A 25,687-nucleotide genomic window follows, 5' to 3' on the forward strand; every position below is an offset into this window, starting at 1 on the left:
GTTCCTTCACTACCACTGTTGGTGCACCAGCAAAAATATGTTTACAATATTGCTTATCTTTCTTCAGGCATGAGAATCACTCCCCTTTCGGCGAAATTCGCCGTTTTGAATCCAAAATAGGTCGTTTGTGTGATTCATGTAGATCTGCAATAAAAATATGTTTGGGGTATGGGGGGGTGTCTGGGACCCGGAGTAATCTGCGGCCGCGAGCTGTTATGTGCCATCATGACACGCATTGTGTTATTTTTTTATATATTATAATGCAGCGCGAGCTGTATGCTCGAGTCTTCCTGCCTGTCGGCTCTGCTGCTCCGCGATGATGGTCTAGCTTCAGCAGCCACATTAGCTACGGGTGCGTTCGTTAATATTAACTGTGCGGTCCGGAGTCACTGTGGCACAGACTGGACCGCTGGTGAACAGCTGTTAGAACGGTCCTTTCAGGTGTTCAGAGCAGAGCTCCCTGCGGAGCGCAGAGCGTGATGTGCACTGAAAAGTTTTTCTGTCGCAATATTATCGTTGAGCTAGATAGCTAGCATACATTGTCACTATCTGCTAACGTTAGCTTTAGCCTTCGTTTTCTAATAGTTTTTTTTTCATAGGCGATAAACGGAGGTGGTATAAGTATAGATCTTGTACTTGAGTAAAAGTAGAAGCACTCAGATATTGTACTAGAGTAAAAGTAGAAGTACTCAGATCTTGTACTTGATTAAAAGCAGAAATACTCAGATCTTGTACTTGATTAAAAGTAGAAGTACTCAGATCTTGTACTTGATTAAAAGCAGAAATACTCAGATCTTGTACTTGAGTAAAAGTAGAAGTACTCAAGTCTTGTATTTGAGTACAAGTAGAAGTACCAGAGTGGGAATACTGTGTTACAGTAAAAGTCCTGCATTCAAAATGTTCCTCAAGTAAAAGTAGAAAAGTATTCTCATCAAAATATAGTGAAAGACAGTAAAAGTAGTCATTGTGCAGATTGGTCCATTTCAGAATAACATATATGATATGTTTTATAATGATTGATCATCAAAGTGTTCTCAAAGCTGGTAAAGGAGCAGCTAGTTTGAATGACGTTGTATTCTGCAGGGTAGATTGTGGATTTACTCCAGGTGGAACTAAAGTCTGATTCAACACTTGATTCGATTTCACATCATTCACCCAGATCTGTGAAGTAACTAAAGGTATTAAATACATGTAGTGGAGTAAAAGTACACAATTTACCTCTGAACTGTAGAGGAGAAGAAGAACAAAGTAGCAAAACATTGAAATACTTAAATAAAGTACAAGTATCTCAAAATTGTACCCAAGTATAAAATCAAATCAAATCAAGTTTATTTATAAAGCACATTTTTAAAACAACTTTCGGTCGCGCCAAAGTGCTGTACATGAATAAAAAATATACGGAACATATTGCAATTTGTAGCATTTAAGTTAAAAACAACAAATATAAAGGCAGACACAGTTAAAATACAAAATGAAAAATGTCATGCTCTGCTCACTTTTAAAAGGCCAGAGAGAAAAAGTGTGTTTTTAGAGAGGATTTAAAAGCCCCTAGTGTCTGGGCCGACCTCACAGGTAAGGGCAGAGTGTTCCAGAGCCTGGGACCAGCTGCTGCGAAGGCTCGGTGCCCTCTAGTTTTTAGCCTGGTTTTCGGCACTACCAGCAGCATTTGGTCGGCAGACCTTAGAGCTCTGGCTGGGGTGTATCGCTGGATTAAGTCAGCTATATAAGCCGGAGCCAGCCCGTTTAGGGCCTTAAAAACAAATAAAAGGAGAATTAAAATTCATAAACTCAAGTATAGTACTTGAGTTTATGAATTTAGTTACTTTACACCAGATGCCATAAAGATAGAAAGACTCAGCCTTGCACAGAGGCATGACAATAGATTTTCAAAATGCTCAACAGTGCTGCCAAAGTTATAAACTGACTGCTACACAATTAAAATAAATGCTTTTATATATTTCTATTAGATGTGACTCTTTACCATTTCTGTTATTATTAACACTGCTGCTTTAGTTGTTTTGACTGCTAAAATCCTCTGTTATTCCTCATTTTAAAGCCGATATTCCGTGGGGTCGGGGGGCTCGGGTCCTTGTCACCTTTTCCATACCTGATGAGTTTGCATCCCTATAAGGAGGTCATAATATTTTTGACTCATGGCTGAAGTTAAGTTTCTCCAGCTCTCCCCAGGTTGGCAAAAAAATGCATCTCAAAATGCATCAGATTGATGCTTTAAAATATGGAATATTCCAAATGTTCTTCCGGGGGAGCATGCCCCCGGACCCCCCTAGAGGGATAATATCCTTCTCACCTTTTTCACCCCTGACCCGTTTTCATGCCTGTTTCTTACAGTGCAGATGCTTTTCTGCTTGCTCTTGCCTCTGCTTACTTTTTATGCTGATTTTCCTATTCTTATACTCTGAAAACTTCGAGCAGCGGCTCCTGGACATTAACTTATCACTCGGACAGTTCATCTTCGTAAATAGACGGAGGGTTTCAGCCATATTTCAACATTTTTACGACGACCTCAGTCTTACAGTAGCGTGGCCTAGCAACAGCTAAAGCCTGGTAGGCTACTGCATGCTATTTAGCTTAAGTTAGTTGGTAGAAAAATGCCTCCGTTCTCTACAGATGACTTCCACAAACTTATACAGAAGATGGCTGTATTGGAAATGAAAATGCAACGGTTGGAAGTTAACATGGAAGTGAATGGACTATGTCGTGGGAATGACACCACTTTACCAGTGTTGCAAAATAATGGAAAAGGGTATGCTAACTCACAGCTAGTTAGCAGCTACAAGGATTCCAAGGAACAGGAGGGCTGTGTACTGGGTAATACATCTACAAGTGGTAGTCCTCCCTGGAACTCTCAGGGTGCAAAGCCTAAGAGTAAATCATTTCCATGGGATTTGGTAGGATGGATAACAGGCAGAGCCCAGCGCTCTGAAATCTATGATGCGACCGGCTGGACTGCATTGTTATCACCCAGGAAGCGCGCCTCTTCAACCCCTAAATAGCCGTGGACAGCTGCTAAAGGGAGAACTACAAAAAATCCTCCTAAACCACCAAGTGTGCCAATCCAGAACAGATACGCTCCGCTGACCGAGAGCCGGAGATCTCTTTCTGTTGACCTGGATAACCCATCCTCTTCACACAGCAGGGACCGCAGACATCTTTTTAAGGCAAATGGAGTTTGCCTGAACAAGTCGGGAGTGAAATTGTTTATCTCTAACATATTCAACTGCCTGCGTCATCAATCTGTTCGGTCTGCCAAGGACAAGCGGCAAGAGGAATCAAAACAGGAGAAAGACACAACACATCGCGCAGAAAACCCTGAAGAAGTATCACTGCACCCACCTGAGGAATGTTCTGATTATGGGAGACCTATGACACAAATGGAGGAGTCTCCACTGCCCGTCACCCTCCCTGTCAACGCCTTTGAGGATACTCTTCATTCATCCCCCAGCTCTCTCTACTCTCCGCTCACCCTTTCACCCTCGCCCACCCCCCTGGAGTTCGATGACCGCATGAAGGCGACACGCAGGGTTGGCAGCATGTCCTTTACCCCCCCCTCAACGACGCCCACCAAAATCACCGAAGCAGAGATGCGCACCATCTCCCCCGGCTTCATCACCATACCTACCACAATCATCCAAACCAAAACAATACAAGGAAGATGGAAGCAGATTTCCAAACCCCCCCTTTCTACAGTGTAGCTCTCACCCTGCCCTCCTATGATGAGAGGAGCAGGGTGGTGGGTCCTCCCTCTCCTTCAAAGCCTGATAGGGATGTGTGTGCACAAAACGCTGCAAACTGATATCTGCTGGGTCCAGGCTCAAGGGCGTATGGCACTCAACTCTTTCCAGGACATGCCGGGGCCCTGCCTGCCTGTAGCTTTGCCGATATCTGTGTTGATAGGTAATAGATTAAGAGCGGTGAACATACAGGAAGCGCTCAAACGTTTGTGTGAGTTCATCTAATTTAGCAGTGATTCCATGTCAGCCACAGCTTGTTACAAAAAACCTGACTGATAGTGTGTTTAACAAACTTAAACTAGCTTTATTAAATGTCAGGTCTTTGGCAGGAAAAACATTTTTAATCAATGATTTTATCACTGAGCACAATCTCGATTTTATGTTTTTAACGGAAACTTGGATTGAACAAAATAACAGTGCAGCTGTTCTTATCGAATCAACCCCTCCCAACTTTAGTTTTATGAGTCAGGAAAGAATGCATAAGAAAGGGGGTGGAGTTGCTATTCTGTTCAATGATTCCCTTCAATGCAGGAAGACATCTTATGGGAACTTTGCTTCTTTTGAATATGTGGCCCTTCAGCTGAAATGCTCCTCTCGAGCTCTGTTCCTAAATATCTACAGACCACCCAAATACTGTGCAAGCTTTTTTGATGATTTTACCGAACTGCTGTCTATAGTGTGTATTGACTTTGACCGTCTAGTCATTGTTGGTGATTTTAACATCCATGTTGACAACCCCCAGGACAGAGGGGCTAAAGAACTGTTTTGTGTTCTTGATAGCTATGGACTGACTCAGCATGTGACGGAGCCCACGCACAATAAGGGACACACTCTGGACTTAATTATCTCAAAGGGTCTGAATATCTCTAAGGTTGTGGTGACTGATGTTGCACTCTCTGATCATTCCTGTGTTTTCTTTGAGAGCTCTATTTCTGTTCACAAATTTTTTCAAAAAGAGGTAACCACAAAGCGATATTTAACTGAAAATACTAGGGAAATGTTTACTCATAATTTTTCTTCCACACTTGCCCCTGCTAACATCTCAGTAAATGAGCTAGTAGATCATTTTAATTCAAAAATTTAAAATGTTATAGATGCCATTGCTCCAATTAAGGTAAAGGAAGTGTCTGGCAAGAACATATCTCCATGGGGAAAGGCCATGAGCGTGAAATAAGAGAATGTCGAAAAGCTGATAAAACAAATCTGTGGCGAAAAACAAATCTCCAGGTTCACTTTGAAATCTATAAAGAGAGACTTGGCCTTTATAATTTGGAATTGAAAAACGCACGACAATAGTTCTTCTCTGACATCATTAACAAAAACAACGCACGTGCCTTGTTTGCTACCGTCGACAGACTAACTAACCCCCCAGTGTCAGTAGCCTCTGAATTTCTATCCACCAGGGCGTGCAATGATTTTGCCTCCTTTTTCACTGACAAAATTCAGAAAATCAGACAAGCAGTCAGTGCCTCTGCATCAGGAACAGCAAATGTGTTGTCTTTGTGTCCAACTATTATCAATTCAAACACCATGACACAATTCCATCAGATTAATGATAAAAACCTAGAGAACATTATACAACTTCTAAAGTCCTCCTCCTGCTGCCTTGATATTATTCCAACAGGATTTTTCAAAGATGTTTTGCCTTGCATGGCCTCAGATCTACTTCATATAGTAAACAAATCTCTTCACTCAGGTATTTTTCCACAGGCCCTGAAAACTGCAGTCATTAAACCGCTCTTAAAAAAGAATAATCTAGATGCTTCAGTAATGAATAATTACAGGCCCATATCAAACCTCCCATTTCTAGGTAAAATCATTGAAAAAGTTGTTTTTCAACAGTTGAGTAATTTCTTGCATTTAAATAACTGTTTTGATGTGTTCCAGTCAGGCTTTCGTCCAAACCACAGCACTGAGACTGCTCTTGTAAAGGTCTTTAATGACATCCACTTAAACACAGACAGTGGCAGAACTTCAGTGTTAGTATTATTAGATCTCAGTGCTGCGTTTGACACTGTTGACCACAGCATATTACTACACCGACTGGAAAACTGGGTGGGACTTTCGGAAACAGTTCTAAATTGTTTTGAATCCTACTTAAAGGACAGAAACAACTTTGTTTCTGTAGGTAAATACACATCTGAGTTGACAAATAGGACATGTGGGGTACCTCAAGGCTCCATCTTGGGGCCTCTTCTCTTTAACATCTACATGCTACCACTGGCTCAGATAATGAAGAACAACAAAATAAGTTACCATAGCTATGCGGATGACACACACATTTACGTAACAATTTCACCAGGAGACTATGCTCCAATTCAAACACTGAGTAAGTGCATTGAACAAATCAATGACTGGATGTGTCAGAACTTTCTCCAATTAAACAAAGATAAAACTGAGGTAATGGTTTTTGGAGCCAAGGCAGAACGTATAAAAGTTAGCGCTGAGCTTCAGTCTGCAATGTTCAAAACAACAGATAAAGCCAGAAATCTACGTGTAGTCATGGACTCTGACCTGAGTTTCAACAGTCACATTAAAACAGTTACTAAATCAGCCTACTATCACCTAAAGAATATATCTAGGATTAAAAGACTAATGTCACAGCAGGATTTGGAAAAACTTGTCCATGCTTTTATCTTCAGTAGACTTGACTACTGCAATGGTGTCTTCACAGGTCTCACTAAAAAATCTATTAGAAAGCTGCAGCTGATTCAGAACGCCGCTGCTCGAGTCCTCACTGACACTAAAAAAGTGGATCACATCACTCCAGTTCTGAAGTCTTTACACTGGCTTCCTGTGTGTCAAAGAATATATTTCAAAATACTGCTGCTGGTTTATAAAGCACTGAATGGTTTAGGCCCAAAATACATTACTGACCTCCTGCTAAATTATGAACCATCCAGATCTCTCAGGTCTTCAGGGACTGGTCAGCTTTCTGTCCCCAGAGTCAGAACTAAACATGGAGAAGCAGCGTTCAGTTATTATGCTCCAAATATCTGGAACAAACTCCCAGAAACCTGCAGGTCCGCTGCAACTCTGACTACTTTTAAATCCAGGCTGAAGACTTTTCTTTTTGTCGCTGCTTTTAATTGAACTATTCACATCTTAGACTGCACTGTAACTTTTATCCATGTATTTTTTCTTTTAATGTTTCTTTTATTAGCTTTTCTTTTTAATGACTGATTTTAAATGCCATTTTCTTAATGTCTTTCATTTTTTGTAAAGCACTTTGAATTGCCTTGTGTTGAAAAGTGCTATATAAATAAACTTGCCTTGCCTTACAGGGGCTGTATTCTGCTCATTTTCAGGGTCATATTTCTATTTTCTTAACATGCTTTAATGTTCAAAAAGCTCTTTATTTTTCTCATACGGCCTGTGCTGCAGCACCTCGTTTCACCCTCTGTCTGCTTAGAGATCTCCCGCCCCTCAGCCTATCACGAACAATGTGTTGGAGCGCTAGCCAATAGAGGTGCGACTGTTACATAATGATGTCACTATGGGAGTGTGGGAGAGAAACCCTCTCTGGAGGAAACTTTGTATTTTAGACTTTGTAGATGATTTACAGTACATGCACAAAAACCTAGATAACATACTAAAGGAAAGGTAACCCGCCAAAAGCATGAAAGGGGCTCTTTAAGGCCCAAAAAGACAAATGAATTCCATCTAAAGCTAAATAATTAATTTATCCATATGTGGCATGGGCGATTTCTCTCCACATTGATATTATTCACAATTGAATACATTTGCCATATTCACAAGATGATACAAACATACAAGTATAAATCATACATCAAAATGCAGAAAAATCAATAAGAGCAAGGAGCCGCTTGCCCTACTTCCCCCCCATCCCACCCCTCTTGTTCTTCCACAGATATTATAAATAGTTTGTTTGCAATCATACTGTATAAGTTCCTCTGTTCACATACATTCTCACATTACATTATTTGCATTTTTTAACATAATCCTATTTTGATTTTCCTCCTTTATGTGGCATGGTCCATTCTTCTCCACAATTATATTATCCACAAGTGATTCAGATTCTTGTTGGCGTCCCTCCATTGGCTAGAATTAGGGTACATTGGACATTATCTGTGATGTTCCACAAGGATGGAAGTGTGACATTCTCCTCGAACGCTCCAGAAATCAGACTTTCCTCCCATCCGCTCGTTCAGGTCTTCTTGAGATTCACACTTTGGTGCATTTGTCACTTTGAGAGCATCTGGTTTAATTTGATTTCTTTGCCTGGCCACACTGCAATTATCTGTGCTTTTAGTGTAACCATTGCCTACTGTGTGCGGCCAACAGATAGTTCCGCAAATAAAAGGGGTTTAAACTTCTATTTTCTGGACAGCTTTTTCTAACATTGCAACATATTTGAAGATGCCTGTCCATCGCCAATAGTCTCCAGTTCTGTGTTGGAATATCTTATTGCGAAAGTGTGAAGACATTTGTTTAAAATGGCAGCTCGCTTTTTTTTAACCAATACATTTATCCCCGTACTCAAATATACTTTTCTCCTATAGTTGACGTGGCTTATTTACTGTCTGTTAGCGTTAATCCTGAATATATATTCCTTTTGAAGATAGGTTTCGAACATACTATTTTATGCCAAATTTTAACATTTGTATTCAATTCTAACAATCATTTGAGGTCAGTACTAGTAAAGTCTATGCAAATGATTACACACTATCAATGGAGTACACCTAGCATTTTCAAAAGATTTAACAATGTTACGCAATTTTATTAAAGCTTTAATGGACTCTTAGCCAGTAGAATAGGTTTGCTTTTATAAAACCCAATAGATAGGATTTTAGTAGTAGTCACCAACTCTGTGAAATACAATAACATAAATTATTTAGTTTTTATTTCTCTGTCTTTTCCTTTATCATTTTTGGAAAGATGTTTGCCCCTCCTGACACTTTTTTTTTTTTAACATGTTTTCCCTTTTTCTATGCTCATGTACTGTAGGCTTCACACGAACATCCAATTCTCCGTCCGCCTCTTTCTGACCCTCCTAATGCTATTTCATCTCCTAATGAAATCTGAAAATGTTCCATCTTTCATTCAACAAGCAGCCATATTTATTTTCCCTCACTGTTCTTCTTCCTACATTATCCTCTCCATTGTACAAGCTTCCCATTTCCATTCATTCATGTCTTGTAGTATTTTACTAGCAACACAAGAAACTTAATCTCGTTGTTAATCATTCCAGTGCAATTTTGTAAAGATTCCCAATAAAACTTGATCAGCTGGAAATGATCTTTTATATGGATTGTCTTGTAAATGCAAGTGGGGATCACATTCGTAGGATGCCAACTGTTTTATTCATATAGATTCTTGCTTGTTTGTCAAGTCCTTTGTAATAAATGAACAGAATGCTGGAGCTCCAGTCCAGACTAGCCCCATGCACCTCCTGAATGTTAAACATGGCTGCTGTTGCTGCCTCTGAATTGCTGGACTGTGTCTCCTGGGGAACGGGGAAATTGAGCCCCGGCTCTTCCTAATAGGTGGTAAAGTGTTAAGTTCCAGAGAAATGGACTGCGAATTTAACCTGGAATGGAAATTGATCCCATTACCTCTTGCTTGGGCTGCTTTCCTCCCATAGGTAGGAGAGCAAGAGAGGAAGAGAGGAAAATAGACGGGGGAAGCAGAGAGAGAGAGAAGAAAGAGAGAGTGGGAAATAGAAATGGTGGAGCCACAGAAAGGGAGAGGAAATGAGGAGGGGGAATGGAGAGAAACGAGTTGGAGAAAAGATGGGAAAGATAGAGTAGAAAATGGAGAAAGTTGAAGAGAAAAGGCAAGGAGACAGAGTATTTGTGATAGGATGGCAGTGGGGGTTGTGCTCTGCCTGGATTGGCAGGCTGGCTGACTCTGTATCACTGTGGTGCTAATAGCAGACCGCCACTGGGTGAGATGGGGAAAGGCAGAGGACAAGGCAGAGGAACGGCACGCTCTGAAGGGATGATACACCTCCTGCTGAGGGTTTCCACCAACAGACCCGAGCTGTCCTGGTGTGAGCCGCCACTGTGAGACCAAGTTAGCAACGGTGATGGGATGTGGCAATGCTCAGTATCAGGCTGTGGCTTTGAAATTTCTAAAATATTTTTCTGGGAAAGTGAATCCCAAACAGAGTAAATGGTATTTCAATTCGACAAAAAAAAAAAGTCTGGTGGTGGATTTTCTTCAACCCAAAGGAGCACATCGCCTTCCCTGTGCCCTGGCAAAGACCTTTAATAATGTCCTTGATTTTGTTGAAACTGTCTTGCACAAGCTTCCCCTTTCATAGGGCTTAATTGATTATCTGTATGCATGCTCACGCTCATCTCTCTCTGTCCACCCCCCCAGAGCCCATGCACGGCCCACAAAAGCTGGAAGTGGTGGACATCCAATCCAAACAGGTGACGTTGCGCTGGGTGCCTCTGGGCTACAACGTGACCCGCTGCTACAGCTACAACCTGACCGTCCAGTACCGCTCCAAGGTGGCCGCCAAGGAGGAGACCCGCGAGGAGGTGGTCTATGACACGCAGAGCCGCGATCCTCAGCACACCATCCACAACCTGACACCCTTCACTAACCTCAGTGTCAAGATGGTGCTGCGCAATCCGGAGGGGGTCAAGGAGAGCACGGAGCTGGAGGTTCAGACAGATGAGGATGGTAAGAGTGATGCAAGGTTACTTCCTGTGCAGGTCAGGGAAGAATTACACGAGAGCCTTTCTGCCTTTTGTTTGAAAGAACAGATAGGTTGAGAGGGCAGTCATAGAGCAAAGGGCTGCAGGTATAACAGAGTATAACCACATATCTAACCCACACAGCAACCCAGAAACCCTTACTGTTTAGAATAGTCATTTCATAATGTTGTGTCAATAATATAGACAATGTAAGAGCAGAGCACCAGGCTAATGTATGCAATTGAAAAGACAGGTTAGTGTTATTCAGGAGGAAACACGGGTTGCTGACTGTGAAATTAAAATGTAGCTATTTCTTACTAACATTATGATTTAATCCTGCATAAATTGCATATTTAATGTTTCGCAAAAAACACAACAGACCTTATTCAGGCAGGCCGAGATGGTGAGGTCGGCGATTTCCAGATAAAAACACTTAAAATATTGGATAAAACAATAATTTCCTTTCCGTTTGTTCCTGATTTTATAGGTTTGGCTGAAAGAGATTTAGCTAAATTGATCCTAGATCATCTGCTAATATAAGGAAAGCAAACAAACAACTCAAGATTAAAATAAATACATTACAACTACAATATTTAAATGTATATTATTTATATTTACCTTATTTTAGAGGAAGGAAAAAAGCATAGCAGAAAAACTCACCTTTATTTTAACATTTGTGGCATTTTGATCTCAAACATCGGTGGATAACTCTCACCTGATCATAAGAAGCACAAAAGGTACATTTCCGGATTCTCCAAATATCTTTAAGGGCGCACGAGTCAAATGAAAATCTTCTGTGTCGTCTGGTTGTTTCACCTCCTTCAAAGATGAAAGATCAACCGTGTTGCATCAACAGACACAGGAAATGAACTCGAAAGAAGTCTCAAGGAGTCCCCGGCCTCCAGATAACAAACAGACTCAAAAGGTGTGTGTGTGTGTGTGTGTGTGTGTGTGTGTGTGTGTGTGTGTGTGTGTGTGTGTGTGTGTGTGTGTGTGTGTGTGTGTGTGTGTGTGTGTGTGTGTGTGTGTGTGTGTGTGTGTGTGTGTGTGTGTGTGTGTGTGTGTGTGTGTGTGTGTGTGTGTGTGTTTTCCTGAAGACAAATCGGGAAACCCCCCCCCCCAAAAAAAACGAGACATCTCCCCATCATTCTGTTTCGCTTACAGAATGAAAGCAATTCACACGAGGGGTTAAAGGACCACATTTCTTTGGCAGTATATTCCCGCTCGAGTAAACGGCAGAAAGATTACAATTCCTACTATTCCCCAGAGGTTACTCGTTCATCTTTGTTTGCAACAGATTTCCAGCTGTAGGAAAGTGTTTTGCTGTTCAACATGTCAGGGAGAGTGTTTTGAGTGACAATGACGCGATAAATCTCAAGTCCTATTAAGCTGCGTTTGACTTTGGCTCACGGCCATTTGTGTACTAGGTCCTTGAAGAGCTATTGTATTGATTGTTTTATGCACATCAACACGGACTGCCGGGCTGTTTAAATCATAAAGGAAAACACTGAAGCTGCAAAGCATGAACTTGTTTTTTCAAACATTTGACTTGCCTTGAAAATTATGCACAGAAGATGAAAGAAATATTCATAATATGAATTCACAAGGGTCCTACTGCGCTTGCTTTTTCTACACCCTGAACAATTCTACTCTGTCACCAGTTTTAAGAAACGTCTCTGATTATTTGTTCCACAGTGCCAGGGGCTATTCCTCTGGAGTCCATTCAGGGCAGTGCCTATGAGGAGAAGATCGTCCTGAAGTGGAGAGAGCCGGCGCACACCTACGGGATCATCGTTCAGTTTGAGGTACTCCAGCTCCAGGGTTAGCTAACTGTGGAACAGTTTAGAGTGGAAAGCAGACTTCCAGTATGTGGCTGTTTGTTTCTCCTCCCTATGGACCATGTGCATATGGGCAGTCGTGTACAGAGCCGTCAAGAGAAATGTTCAAATAGATTGTATCATGTGATTCCTTTTGTTGGCTTGAGCTAGGGTTTGAAAACAAAGTTAATCTGCTAGTTGGGGAGCAGTATGTCATAAAGGGAGATTACCAGTTACAGCACGCATATTAAAGGTTATTCAGCTTATTTTTTAGGAAGATGTGTTCCTCAAACTAGTTTAGATAAGGTGTGACTAAGGTACCATGGACGTCTTATTGCTTTAGATCGGAATGAATCAGAACCTTGTATTTGTCCCACAGTTGGGGAACTAACAGCGTCACATGAGCAAGGTACAGATAAAAGGCAGATGAAAGGCAAATGAAAAATAAACGGCTTGCATATTAAATAAAAAGAATGAATGGTCAGGTTTCATTTCCAAAACGGTATATAATAAACTTAGTCAAATCTTTTGAAGGTTTTTAATTAAAATGATATCTTACACAATTCACCTTTTTAAATGTCTCAGTTATTTGTTCTTGAAGTCACAGGCCTGTGTTTTAAAGCCATTAAGTGCAAACCTTAACTGTTTGAATCGCATACGATCCAAGTTTGTGGAGCAGCTTACGAAACGAAATCCCTCCGTTCGATTTGCTAAAGTCACGGGTTTCACTACAGTATAAACCAAAGCTTCAGTGTTCCTTTCCACCCTAGTGTGTTTCACAGTAGTTCATAATTTAACCAGGAGAGAATCATCTTCAATCTGCCAAGAACTTCAGTCCTTCGACACATGAGCGACCTCTAAAGAAAACACAATCTCTGGAACACACATCACGATTCAGCACCCGGCAAATGTTGACACAAGGCTCCAAACGGCACTTTCCACTCTTGTCTCGGAGCTGCATTGAGTCTTGAATAATAGAAACAGTCTTCACACACACACACACACACACACACACACACACACACACACACACACACACACACACACACACACACACACACACACACACACACACACACACACACACACACACACACACACACACACACACACACACACACACACACACACACACAGTATATATACACATTGATCTTAACCAGCTTAAGGTGGAAGTAATCCTCCAGCTTTCCCCAAAGATTGATTCTCCCTCTTGTTCGCCCTTTGCTCACGCTTGCTATTTTGACTAGGTTAGCAATCATTGACGGGGCTGTTCTTCATACGACGAGCGCAGATTGAATAGTAAAAGAGATGCAATCAGGGTCGCTGTATAGGTTGCTCTATCCACTGCCTTTTTATCAGATGAATGAAATATGACTTACTCTTGTTTCCGCACAGACATTTCAATCCAGGCCAGAAAGTCTTAAAGTCCTCCGAATAACAAGGCAGTGTGTATGAAGCGTGTGTCGTGTACTTGTGTGCAGCACTTAGAGGTGCCGACAGCATGCAGGAAAACAATGTTTATAAAAACGGTTGGTTTACCACACACTTAATCACTTTTAGAGCAACACGTGTCAGTTGTTTATCTATTTAAAATGTCATGGTACAAGGAAAAGCCGTCAGAGCAAACGGCGTGGTTTGCAATGCCGCTTTGTCAGGTTCACTCATATTTACGTTGAGGCAAATGTGTTTCACTTTATAAAATACCCACTACAGGCTATTGTATTCCTACGCTGCAGCAATCACTTCTCTCTGTGCAAGTCTTTACAGTATTGTAATGTGCCGAGTTGAAGTGAGCTACAGTGTAAGTCACAAATAATCCTCGAATAACACATCTTTCACGAGGCCCCGTTGCAAACATTAACAGTGCTGTTTTGTGTCTGCTTGGTTATTAATTTCAGTCCCAAGTTTTCTGTTTATGTGAACCATTATCAATTAGGGGTATGAATGGTAAAAGCTAGTTTAGTTTGTTTGCTTTATGGGAGAAAAGGATTTATATATAATGTTCTGTTAGAAGGGAGACACTTGGAGTCTCCCCCCCCCCCCCCCCCCCCCTGCCTGAAACACCTCCATTGGACTCCTTTGTGACATCACTATGTAACATTCAAGCTTCTATATAAAGACCTTTTTGACCATTAAAGAAAGTAATCATTACAATATACAAATATGAACCTGAGAATAAGCATAATATGTCCTCTTTACGATTTGGAAAGATAGCGAAATAGTTATTCATTATATTACATTAGTAATATTTGTTGTGCTCAATGGTATATACTGTATGGGTGCCCATACATGGATAGAGATGTCAGCAGTACCTTAAATATCTGGTGTTTATATACAGTAAAGCATCATTATAGGTTTTCTAAATATTACAAAACATCCTGACATTATATTGAATCAGCTTTGTTTTAAAATTGAGGAATAGCGAGCAGCAGCATATCAGGTGTGTCCCTTCACACCGCTACAGTCTGACTCTCTCTGGTTTAAACCTTTCTGCCGGTATTCCCCAGAAGTTGCTTCTTATAAGTCAAGACCTTGCTTTGATTTGACATTATCAAAGGACTCAAAGTGAAATACGTCTGACAAGGCCTGATATCAAAGAGATTTCAGCTCCACTCCTTTCTGACCAATCTCTTCGAGAGCCATTTCATTGACAGACTGACATGAGCCTGTTTCTCTTTAAAGGCATGCTGCAGGTTCTCCACGTATTCCTTGTTTATCAGTCATATTTTGTAATGTTTGTGAGTAAGCATTTTATTTATTTTATTGATGCTGTTATTAGCTGAAAATAACATTATCTTTTGTAGGGAAATAACAACAAAAATATTCTTTTTTTCCCCAGAAAGGTTATTTTGTATCATGCAATTTCCCTTTAGACAAACATTCTTATAAAACATGCAGCCTTTTCATATAACTTACATTTAGATTATTAATATTTACCGTAGGTCTATCTGAAAAGGTTAGACATCTTCTATGAATAGAATTATCAAGCAGACTTTAGGTGGGTTTTCTCTTCCATTTTATTTTATGAGAACAGAGTACAAAGTATCCCTCATCAACAGTTAGCTTCCTTCAATATTGTACGAGCAAAGGTGCTGGAGATTATGCAGGCATTTATATTTTATGAATGCTGAATAAATTCAACAATTTCCTGCCTCGGATAGAAAAATGTAAGCCGATGTGATTTGAAAAGCCTAATATAGCAGATTGAGTAATAGTTACAAGCCAGCTCAAATTAATTTGCTAAAATATTCTTCATAATTGTTCCTGTCAGCTCCATTATAATTGTTAAAACCTGTCCATGTGCCCACTGTTGACAAGTCATTTCAAATTCCTCTCCCTGAAATGTTATGATATAGGATTTGGCATCACAGACTCATTTCCCAGACAAAGACTAAATGAGAAGGCCTCGAAGCATTTCAGAACTTGATGGACACAAATTATGCAGCACTCCTAAGTCCTTTTGTGTTTCTTAATTGGAATTATAATGGAGGTTTTCCTTTACCAGCAGAGGCATTTTCTTAAAGTGGGACTTTACAGTTATTCAAAATGGGTATTAGAAAGAAAAAAACACTCACCTTAATACCTCCCTCCAGAGCCCCCTGTGTTTATGAATGGGGAAGGAATACATTAAGTGTATTTCCTCTCTCCTTTAAACCACAGGCTTGCGTCAGCTTTGGCTTTTACAGTAGAGACTAACGGCTGTTATGAAACGACTCCTATCCACACACCTTTTTATACCTCGCTGATTGTTTTGAAATGCCAGCTTAAAGCCTTGTTGACATAAAGTCAGAAGCTCACACAGAAATAAAAGAGAGCGACTAATCTTAACATAAGACTTTTTAAAGATTTCTCTGTGGCATTTGGCTTTACTGAAAAGAGCAGCAGAGAAACTAATTAAAAACGTTCCTGTTTTGGACTACATTATAACAAAAAATCAATATGTTTTTTTCCAAAAGTTCACTTGTTTGCTGTCATATAGTATGAGCATGTCATGTTTGTGTATAAATCATGCCTAGTGTATTACAAGACAATACTGAGTCTACAGTTGCTTGTTAAATGTCTTCATGCTCACATGCTCCAATTAAAATGCTAGCATGCTGATGTTAAGCAGGTGTAGTGTTTAACATGTTAACCATCTGTCTATGGTTAGCACGCTTACGTTGACTATTTCGTTTTAAACGCGAAGAACAGCTGAGGATGAGGTAACGTCATTAGTACTGCAGATACTATTGCGTTTACATTTAGCTGTAATAAGCTGAGTATAGCTTCGGTAGTTTTTTTATAAGCATATTACACAAAGAAGTAGAAGTAGTAGGGAGGCTGTGGCGCAGTGGAATAGTCCGTTGGTTTTGGGATCAGGGGGGCACAGGTTCAAACCCCACTGCAGTCAGCATGTCGTTGGGCAAGACACTTCACCCCAAATTGCTCCTTTGGGGATTGTCCACAGTATTGAGTATGTAGGTCCCTTAGTAGTACAACATAAGACTCTTTTTTGTTGTCTGTTTCTTACAATTTTGCAATTCTTCATCATAACACAAATAATTGTGCAAATGAATCCCCTCCTTTCCTACCATCCCCCAGCAGAAATAAGCTCAAAGCAAAAACAAAAATACTGAATAGTTAATAGAAAGTTCAAAATACCAAAACAAAAATATAGCTAGCTGCATACAGCAGCACCAGCATCCATGTCATGGTGCACAGATGGCATATCTACCGTTGAGCTAAGAGGATTTTCAACGCCATCAAACAAAAGCTGAGTTTGATGGCAAGTAAATATGTGTTGCCGCTGTCAATCATCTGGTTGTAGCTCCCTAAAGAAGGCAGGAACATAAGACTCTGCAATAAGAAGAATTATGATGTTGTGGCTTTCTGTAGGAATTTTGAATGGAGCAGAGGGGAAAGTGGAACAATGGATCGAAATGCTGCAGAGGCCTTTTTTTAAATTCACTTTTATGAATGATGTGAAACAATAGTGCATACGGAACATTGTGGGTACTCTGTATCTCTCTATGATTAATGTATGTGTTTATGACTCTAAAAGCTTTCTAACAACCCCTCCACATCCTTTATTTTACTTTATTTCTCTCGCCCTCATTTTATGTTGTGTTTTTGTATTGGAAAAATCAATAAAGACAATGTTTAAAAAAATATATCTATTTTTACGATTATGTTCATTAGTTTACTTTTTCATAGTTATATAATTAATGTGAACAAAACTATAAATTAGCATGAGTGGAATAGCTTAAGCTGGCCTAGCCTTTTGGATGCCTCGTAAAATAAAACATCAAACTATTTATTTGCATGCATACAGTTCCGTCTCAGTGCAGAGTACCAGAGGCCGCCATCAGAATATTCATCATTTCCTTCCTTCCTTCCTTCCTAGATCTCCTACAAGGCAGTGAGCTCCTTTGACCCCGAGCTTGACCTCTCCAACCAGAGTGGGAAAGTAGTGAAGTTTGGCAACGAGACCACCCACATGTTCACAGGCCTCTACCCCGGCTCCACTTACTCCTTCACCCTGCGCGCCAGCACCGCCAAGGGCTACGGCCCCCCCATCATCACCCAGTTCACCACCAAGATCTCAGGTCAGTCGGGTCAAAAGCATGGCCACTCGGTGTGTGGATGAAGTGGAATAAGTAGTGGAGCACTTACTGCCGCTGGAGTCATTTAGGTCCAAATGTGAGGAGGGGAAATGGAACTTGATTATAACTGGAACAAAGAAAGAAAGCACTCATTTCACTTGCATTGTCCGGAGGGTTAAAGATTAAAGTAAAGTGAGTGCGTCATTATTGTGAAATCAACCAACATTGTTGAATACATCAATTATTTTAACACATTATATTGTTTACGTTTTTATTTCCACTGGAGTCTATGATCAGAACTGCGTCCATAGCAACTGTTCAGAAATAACAAACCACATAATTCTGTAATTGACCAATCAGGATGGAGTATTAAACAAAGCCTGGTAATATATTTATTTTTCTTATTTGATTCAGTTATTGCTCTACTTGATTCAATTCTGGTGCCGTTTGGTTGAATATTGACGCTTTTCTCTCTGGAAATTAAAATAATTTTAAATCCATTGTCCAATTGTTTACAGACAAAATGTGCCATAGTTTCCATGGCTTGATTTAGATCATGACCGTGAGGCGTGTTGGCAATTTTTCTTAGTTTGCACATTTTCATATTGAGATCTATGTTCACATCTTCAAAGAATTACTTTTGGCAAGATGCTGTGAATATGTGACAGCAGCAAATGTTTCACTGCTCTGTTATTGCTCTACTTAATGATTAAATGATGGTGCTGTAAAGGGAGAAGGCAGTAAGTGCTCAGTGTAAAACTGAGAAAATTGGCAGCAATTTTTTTTTATTTCTGTTTACTGCCGAGCTGAATGACTCATTATACAACATGGTGCAGACATAAATTGAACTGTTTTGAACCTTTGCATTGCAGTGTAGTAAAGACCCCATCATGTGTTTTCTCCTTAGCTCCTTCCATGCCGGCGTATGACCAGGAGACCTCTCTGAACCAAACGGACAGCACCGTCACTGTACTGCTCAAACCTGCCCAGAGCAGAGGGGCCCCCGTGAGGTAAGCTTTCACAATCAGAACTCTCTCTCACACACACACACACACACACACACACACACACACACACACACACACACACACACACACACACACACACACACACACACACACACACACACACACACACACACACACACACACACACACACACACACACACACACACACACACACACACACACACACACACACACACACACACACACACACACACACACACACACACACACACACACACACACACACACACACACACACACAACAAAACAGCACATTAAAACACCAGGAACCACCATCAGGAACCGCCATTATCAAAGAGCTTGTGTTATCAATACCCCACCGTGCAGGGAAATTGCCAGGATATCCAGTAGCTTACTGTACGCTTCTCATTTTCTCAGATTTATTTGTTTGTGCATTTTGATCCTGTGAAAAAATAAGCACATCCCTTTGAAGATGAGAACAAAACCCGGTGCAGCCAAGGCTAGCTTCAGGATCTCTTTCCTTTCACAAGTCTTTTATGTGGCGGGCGGCCCACCCCGAGCCACCACAGGCTTTCTGCGAAACGAAGGAATTCTGCCTGCTTGATGCTGCATTTGTTACTCATTATTAGGGAAGCAGTGCAGCTGTACTGTGTACAGGAGATGCCAAGCTGTTGGGCAAATGTCATCATGTGTGGTTTACCTAAGGCCACCGTCGGCTTCTGGGAGCAAAACTGCTTTCTTGATGATCTTTTTGTTAGTCAGTATTAACTGTTACGCTTATTCTGTCAATGCAGCCTCGAATTCAAGCTTATCCTTCCTGTTTATTAGCATTTTGTTGCCAGGTAACAGCTTGGGTTCAAATGTGTTTTCCTTGTCAGCCATTGATATTAATATTAGGGATGCTCCGATCGATTGGCCGCCGAATCTGAACAGCCTTAAATTAAATTATTCAGGTCTATTTTTCTGTACCAAAACCTTACATCTAGTTGTATTGCACCTCAAATGTTTCTTTGTATAGCACGTATAAGAACTACAATTTAAAATAACATTTTCTCATATATCAAGAAAGTTATTTTATCCGAAAAAAGGCATTACTGAATAAATAAGGAATAACACATTTGGAGTACAAATGAACTCTACACATTAAAGGAATAGTTTGAAGAAGGAAGATTTGGGGGAAAAACACAAATGTCCCTTTTTTGAAGATGGGTCTGAAACACTCCTTCAGACCCATCTACACGAAATCAGCACACACAAGACATGTTAATTACGCAGCATCCACACGGCGGCGTGCGTTGAAGCTTGCCGGTGGGCGTGTCTGAAATTCGACCAACAACCAATCACATGACTCTCCCGCCCCAGACACACAAGCAGTGGTTTGATTGGCTAGAGCTTGTCCTGGCATATGATTCGATTGGCTGGCACATCCGCCGAAGCTTCAAAAGTTGAACATTGCTCAACTTTTGAAGCGAAGCAACGTGAGCACAATGCAGTTCGGCAAAGTGTGACGTCACCCCATTCAAAGTGAATGGGCAGAAGCGTTGAAGCTTCAACGCACCCCGCCCTGTGGACGGGCCGTTAGCTCGCTTCAGGGGTGCTGGTAGACAGATGCACCTTATATTTAACAGATAAGAGTGTGGTATCGATCTTATCTTTTGGCAAACACATTTCCAAAGATGAAAATGAATCCTTTCAACTTAAAGCACACATAAGGATATACCTTTCTACATCCTCCCCAAGTCAAACACGAGAGTTGGCAGTAGTGCACTGTCTATGCCAATATTAAAGGAAAGATGAAAAGCTCAAAATAGCACAACAGAGGGACCCTAAAAGAGGGGGTTAACCCCTTCATATGAGGAGTGATAAACGCTAGTGCTCCCTGTAAAACTCAATTTGACACCATCACCTCATCTGAGTCCTTTAAAGATTACAGCCTGGAGATCTTTAGTCAGGCTTGTCAGCTCATGTTTACCGTATGTGCAGCTGCCCAGATTAATGCCCCGGCGCCAAATGGAGAGAGGCCTGAGCAAGAAAGACTGAGTGATCACTTTAATCTCCTCGCAGGTACAATTCAGAAGGCCTTATTCATGCTGCCATTCTTTCAGTGGGCTAATTACAAAGCCCTAATTATAATTAACGGAGTGTCGTGAATCGGAGCTTCCATTAATCAGCATGCTGGGTTCCTCTTTTGTGTACCGTTGGAAGGCACGCTCACCTCGCCACCAGATGACAGGGATGCGTCTTTGGAGATGTGACCTCAAGTTCAAGATCCACCTCTTAACCCTTAGATGCATAAGTGGGTATCTTTTGACCCGGTGAGGTGGTTTTCTTAGACTTGGAGTATCTTTGTAATTACATTTTCTTATCATTTAATATTCCAGCTATTCCTCAAAAAACATGTTTTGGATATCATGCCATTCAAATTTAAATTGATATTTGATACATTTTAAGAAATTGTCGTTTTTGTATTACTACCCCAAGCTTCCATAAGTGGGTCAAAAATGCATTTTCTATGGAATTTCGTTTTTTTTCCCAAAATGTAAAAAAAAAATTCTAAAATTAGTCAAATATTAAATATAACATATTTCTAGTGTGAACCAAAATATAATACTTAATATTATACAAGTGATTTTTCTTAACCAAAATGGCAGAAATGGTAACTGTACTGTACTTGTCTCGCGCTTTATCCAGTCTTTACGACCCCTCAAAGCACTTTACATACTACATGTCATTCACTCATTCACACCCATTCACACAGAGCAGTGTACCTTACTCTAAGAACTAACATTCACACACATTCACACACCGTTGGCCGTGCCATCGGGAGCAACTCAGGGTTAAGTATCTTGCCCAAGGATACATCGACATGTTGACTGCATGGGCTGGGGATCGAACCCACATCCTTCTGGTTGAAAGACGACCGCACTCCCTCGCAGCCACAGTCGCCCTCCAAAAACACATATTATTCTAATACGGGTCCTTTTTGACCCACTTATGGAAGAGTGTAGGGTCCAGTCACTCGTGCATCTAAGGGTTAACTGTTTCAGTGACAGAGCTCGTTTTTTATGATATAAAGAGAAAATAACGTGTTTTGATAAATTTATTTTGAGCATCATATATGTTTTATGAATCTCTCAAGATGATCCATTACAAAAATCTAACCATTCATTAGTGGAGGTTCAGCACATGGCAAAAAAACAACTCAAAACGAATGTAGGCGCGCTTTGATCACAGAGCCTCCCCACGTCTAAACTTTAGGGGTTTTCAGGTACACGGTTTTTTTTCCACACCTCCTCCCTCTGTCTTAAATCTCGCAGGACACAAAGGTCGGTATGCCGCCTTCATGTGCGCGCCTGATGTCTGGATAAAATATGAATTGCAAAAGAAAAGAGGTGGTGGAGGGCAGCAAACGGGAGAGACTATGATGCAGGCCTAAGACGAGATACGAGCAGGCTGGTGAAGGTTTTTTCCTTTGAACATTTAAGGTGACTATAAAGTAGCTTTCATTCAGAGGAGTGTGGCAAGTCTGTTGGGATCTGCTGTGAGGCCAAAAATGATAATATGTTGGCCTCCTGAATTTCCACAGCTCCAAAAATTACAACATATGTAATCTTCTTTTGGATTGGAGGTTTGAAAAAAGCATGACTGCGACGTTTTAGACGCATATAACGAGATGTTTTCCAAATAGGTTCTTGAGCTAGAATCCTGGAAAGAGTCCCATAAGTCTAAAAACTCTAAAACATAGATGATCTTTTGAGCATTTTGACAAACAATACAATTCCACACCATAGTTAGATATAATGTTGTGCTGCCATGTTTCAAGAGGAGCCATCAGTTTTCTAGAGTGGTGGGAGGCTCATTTTGAAATTGAACACTTTATGAAATCAGTTTTAAAGCCCATAAGAAGTAGTGATTTGACGAGGGAGAACACTGATCTGCAGCGCCACAGAGCAAAGCAGCATGAGGCTTGATTTGATAACGCAATCTTGCACACTGATTGGGTTTGCGAGGTAATAGAGCTCCAGACATTTGAGTTTCGAGCAGCAGATGTTTTGCTGTAATACAGGAAGGGGAACTCACTGCAAGATCACACGATAGCGGTAGCTCATAAAAAAATCAAGACGTAACAGACGACAAATGTCCGTTTCACTTCATCATCCCGCAGTCATGCTGAAGTCAAATCATATTTCTAGGCAGACGTTGTCACTGCTGAGGGAGGAAGTCGATTCTTCATTTTTTTCGTATAATTGCTAATCGGTATAACATTTCCAACTTGGATTTGGCTCTCTAATCTCCGGGGACGACACACGCAGCCGGGGACAATTTTTACCAGAGGGGACACTGTTCCTTTAAGAGGATTAGTGAAGTGTCTATCAGTCATGTCGTGTTTAACTAATGTTTGCAATGGCCCCTCGTCAGAGAAATTCGCCTCCTCCATGGCATCAAAATAAATATGCACATGCTTCTGAAGAAATAACTGATTTGAGATGCTTTCCTTATCGTTCAAACCACTAAATCAGCCCTTCTCTCTTATTCTGACATAACCTTTGCCTTGGGAAAGCTTTAACACATATACATAAACAGCAAAATACAGCCGCTTCTGGCGTTGAAAGTATTATATTGAGGAAACCGAGTTCCTCTGTAGTTTGTACCCTGTAGCATCAGATTATCTGTGCCCAACCATGGCCTGAAATCAGTTAAGTGATTTTCTACAGTCTTAAAATAAGCACTAACTTTCTTTGATCACGGCATGGCAAACGCTAATAGCTGTGCCTTAACGTGACACAACTCGTTGCTTTTTACGACTTTAATGGCAAACGTAATCTATTGCATTTTCTAATTTGTTTGCTTTATAGCTTTATGGACACCAGGGAAATATAAAGAAGGCAGACTCATGGAAGAAGGATGCTGGGTCAGGAGAAGTGTGTTACTTACAACCGCTCTTAAATCAGACATGTAGGCATATAGAGCCAACCGATTAGCATTAGAGAGAGGGACAGTGATTGAAATGCTCCCCATACCCCTTCCCTCATCGACTCAAACAGCCCGCAGTTCTCCCCTATCAGCCCTCGTGAAAAATAAATCTGAGTTTCAGGTCACAATCCAGTCGATTCCGAGTCAATCCGGCATAATTGGTTGGCGTCACATGGCGGCAGAGCTGCAATCTATTGGGCAGCGAGGCTGGAGGAGCCCTAATTGGTGTCAGCTCAGGTTGCACCGCTTCTGCAGGAATACAGGTCTTCCCTGCAAGCCCTCTGGCAGACACCTTGTACCATTCTGCTCGCACACTCTTCATTCCTCTCTCCTCCCTTTGTCTTTCCATCTTCTGATCGCGGAGAGAGGTTGAGGATTTCAGCCATTTTTGAATTAAATACAATTCTGCACCTTTCACAGAGGCGTGTGTGAGCGGTGGGTTTCCTCTCCTGGGGTTTTTCTTTTAATCTGTGAACTAAAGGTTTAGTGGGCTGTTACCAGTACCTAGCATTGGGCTGAACCTGTTCATCACGTGTCTAGCAACACTGTGGATTAGCCTCAGAGCAGTGCTAACACATCTTGTATTTCGGGCATATTTATGGAAATTAAAGGGGCCCTATTATGCTTTTTTGGGTTGCCCTTTCCTGTAGTAAGTTTATATACGTTTGTGTGAATGCAAATGGTCTGCAGTGAATTCCCCCCCCCCCCACGCCTGAACCGCCAAAATAAGACTAATTTGTTTGCTTCCCTAACATTATGACATCATTATGTAACAGTCTCGCTTTTATTGGCTAGCACTCCAACAAATTGTATGTGATAAACTTAGGGGCGGGACATCTCTAAGCGGTTGACCAATCACAACAGAGCCAGCCAGCTAGTCAGAGCAGACTGGGAGGCAGTATGAGAAAAGTAAAGTATAAAACTGAAATGGAGCATAATATTATACCTTTACTTATATTGAAGTATGTATATACACTGAGGTATTGCTACTTATTTCTATAAACGATCCAAGTACTTCTACCACCAGATCGTGTGATTGTCTATTTGCTATCGGATCAAATGAAACGACAGCTTCAAAGTATTTATTTTGTTCTTGATATCAAGCTATTGGTGCTCATGTGTTGTGTTTTCGTTGCTCATTCATGTCACACTAAATCAGGACAATGACTAAATGACTCTGGTCTGTCAAAATGACTCATAATGTAGATTGTGAACTCAGCATGAGGTGACAAGGTGTCATCTGCTCAATGGCACATTAACATGACGGCAGTAATCACGAGAAAAAGAAAAAAAAAAGGAGATAATTGCATTTTAAATTCACTTTACATGTTCTAAGCAATTGAGGTGAAACTATTATGATTTTCAAACACAGTGCAAGTAATAATAATAATAAATTGTATTTTTATAGCGCTTTTCTCGAACCCAAAGACGCTTTACATTTGGGGAAGGGTAGACAAACAAGGACAGGCAATAAAACAACAACAAAAAAATAAAAACCAAAAAAAGTAAGTGTGCTTGCATACAGCAATTTGCTTCTAAAAGGTGCCTTGTGGTGTTATTGTCGCAATCACTTACAAAGTTCAACCGAACATTGTTATTAAATTGCAAATTCATTGTGTGCTAGTCTTTAGTTTCCTGCCGCAGTAAATATTCTGTGAAAGAGAAGCAGTGGTGTAGATTTCCACATTACACTTCTTACCCCTTGGAGCCTCATAGCCTATGGCACTTGGTATTGTGCCCGAGGAAAAGCAGAACCATTCACACTGTGTCTTTCATTAAGTCATGGCACAGCCACATCATCATATCCTTAGAAGCCCCCCAGGAGGGAACCAGCTCTTGTTTCAGTTTCACTATCTGCAGATTGATTTGGAATATAAAATACCAATATGTGCAAGCTATTG

The 25,687-nt window shown here is 40.8% G+C and overlaps 1 protein-coding gene across 4 annotated transcripts in view; it reads left to right on the forward strand.

Moving 5' to 3' along the window:
- LOC117461989 (receptor-type tyrosine-protein phosphatase mu-like) overlaps positions 1–25,687 on the forward strand; it is a 190,459-nt gene that overhangs the window by 95,215 nt on the left and 69,557 nt on the right. For all 4 annotated transcript variants that reach the window (XM_071206434.1, XM_071206433.1, XM_034104007.2 and 1 more), the window contains 4 exons: positions 10,098–10,406; positions 12,116–12,225; positions 17,624–17,825; positions 18,730–18,832. In XM_071206434.1, the coding sequence (XP_071062535.1) occupies positions 10,098–10,406; positions 12,116–12,225; positions 17,624–17,825; positions 18,730–18,832 (724 nt within the window). The remainder of the gene's footprint in view (positions 1–10,097; positions 10,407–12,115; positions 12,226–17,623; positions 17,826–18,729; positions 18,833–25,687) is intronic.

The sequence above is a fragment of the Pseudochaenichthys georgianus genome, chromosome 17 (assembly GCF_902827115.2).
Source record: "Pseudochaenichthys georgianus chromosome 17, fPseGeo1.2, whole genome shotgun sequence".
Classification (NCBI taxonomy): Eukaryota; Metazoa; Chordata; class Actinopteri; order Perciformes; family Channichthyidae; genus Pseudochaenichthys; species Pseudochaenichthys georgianus.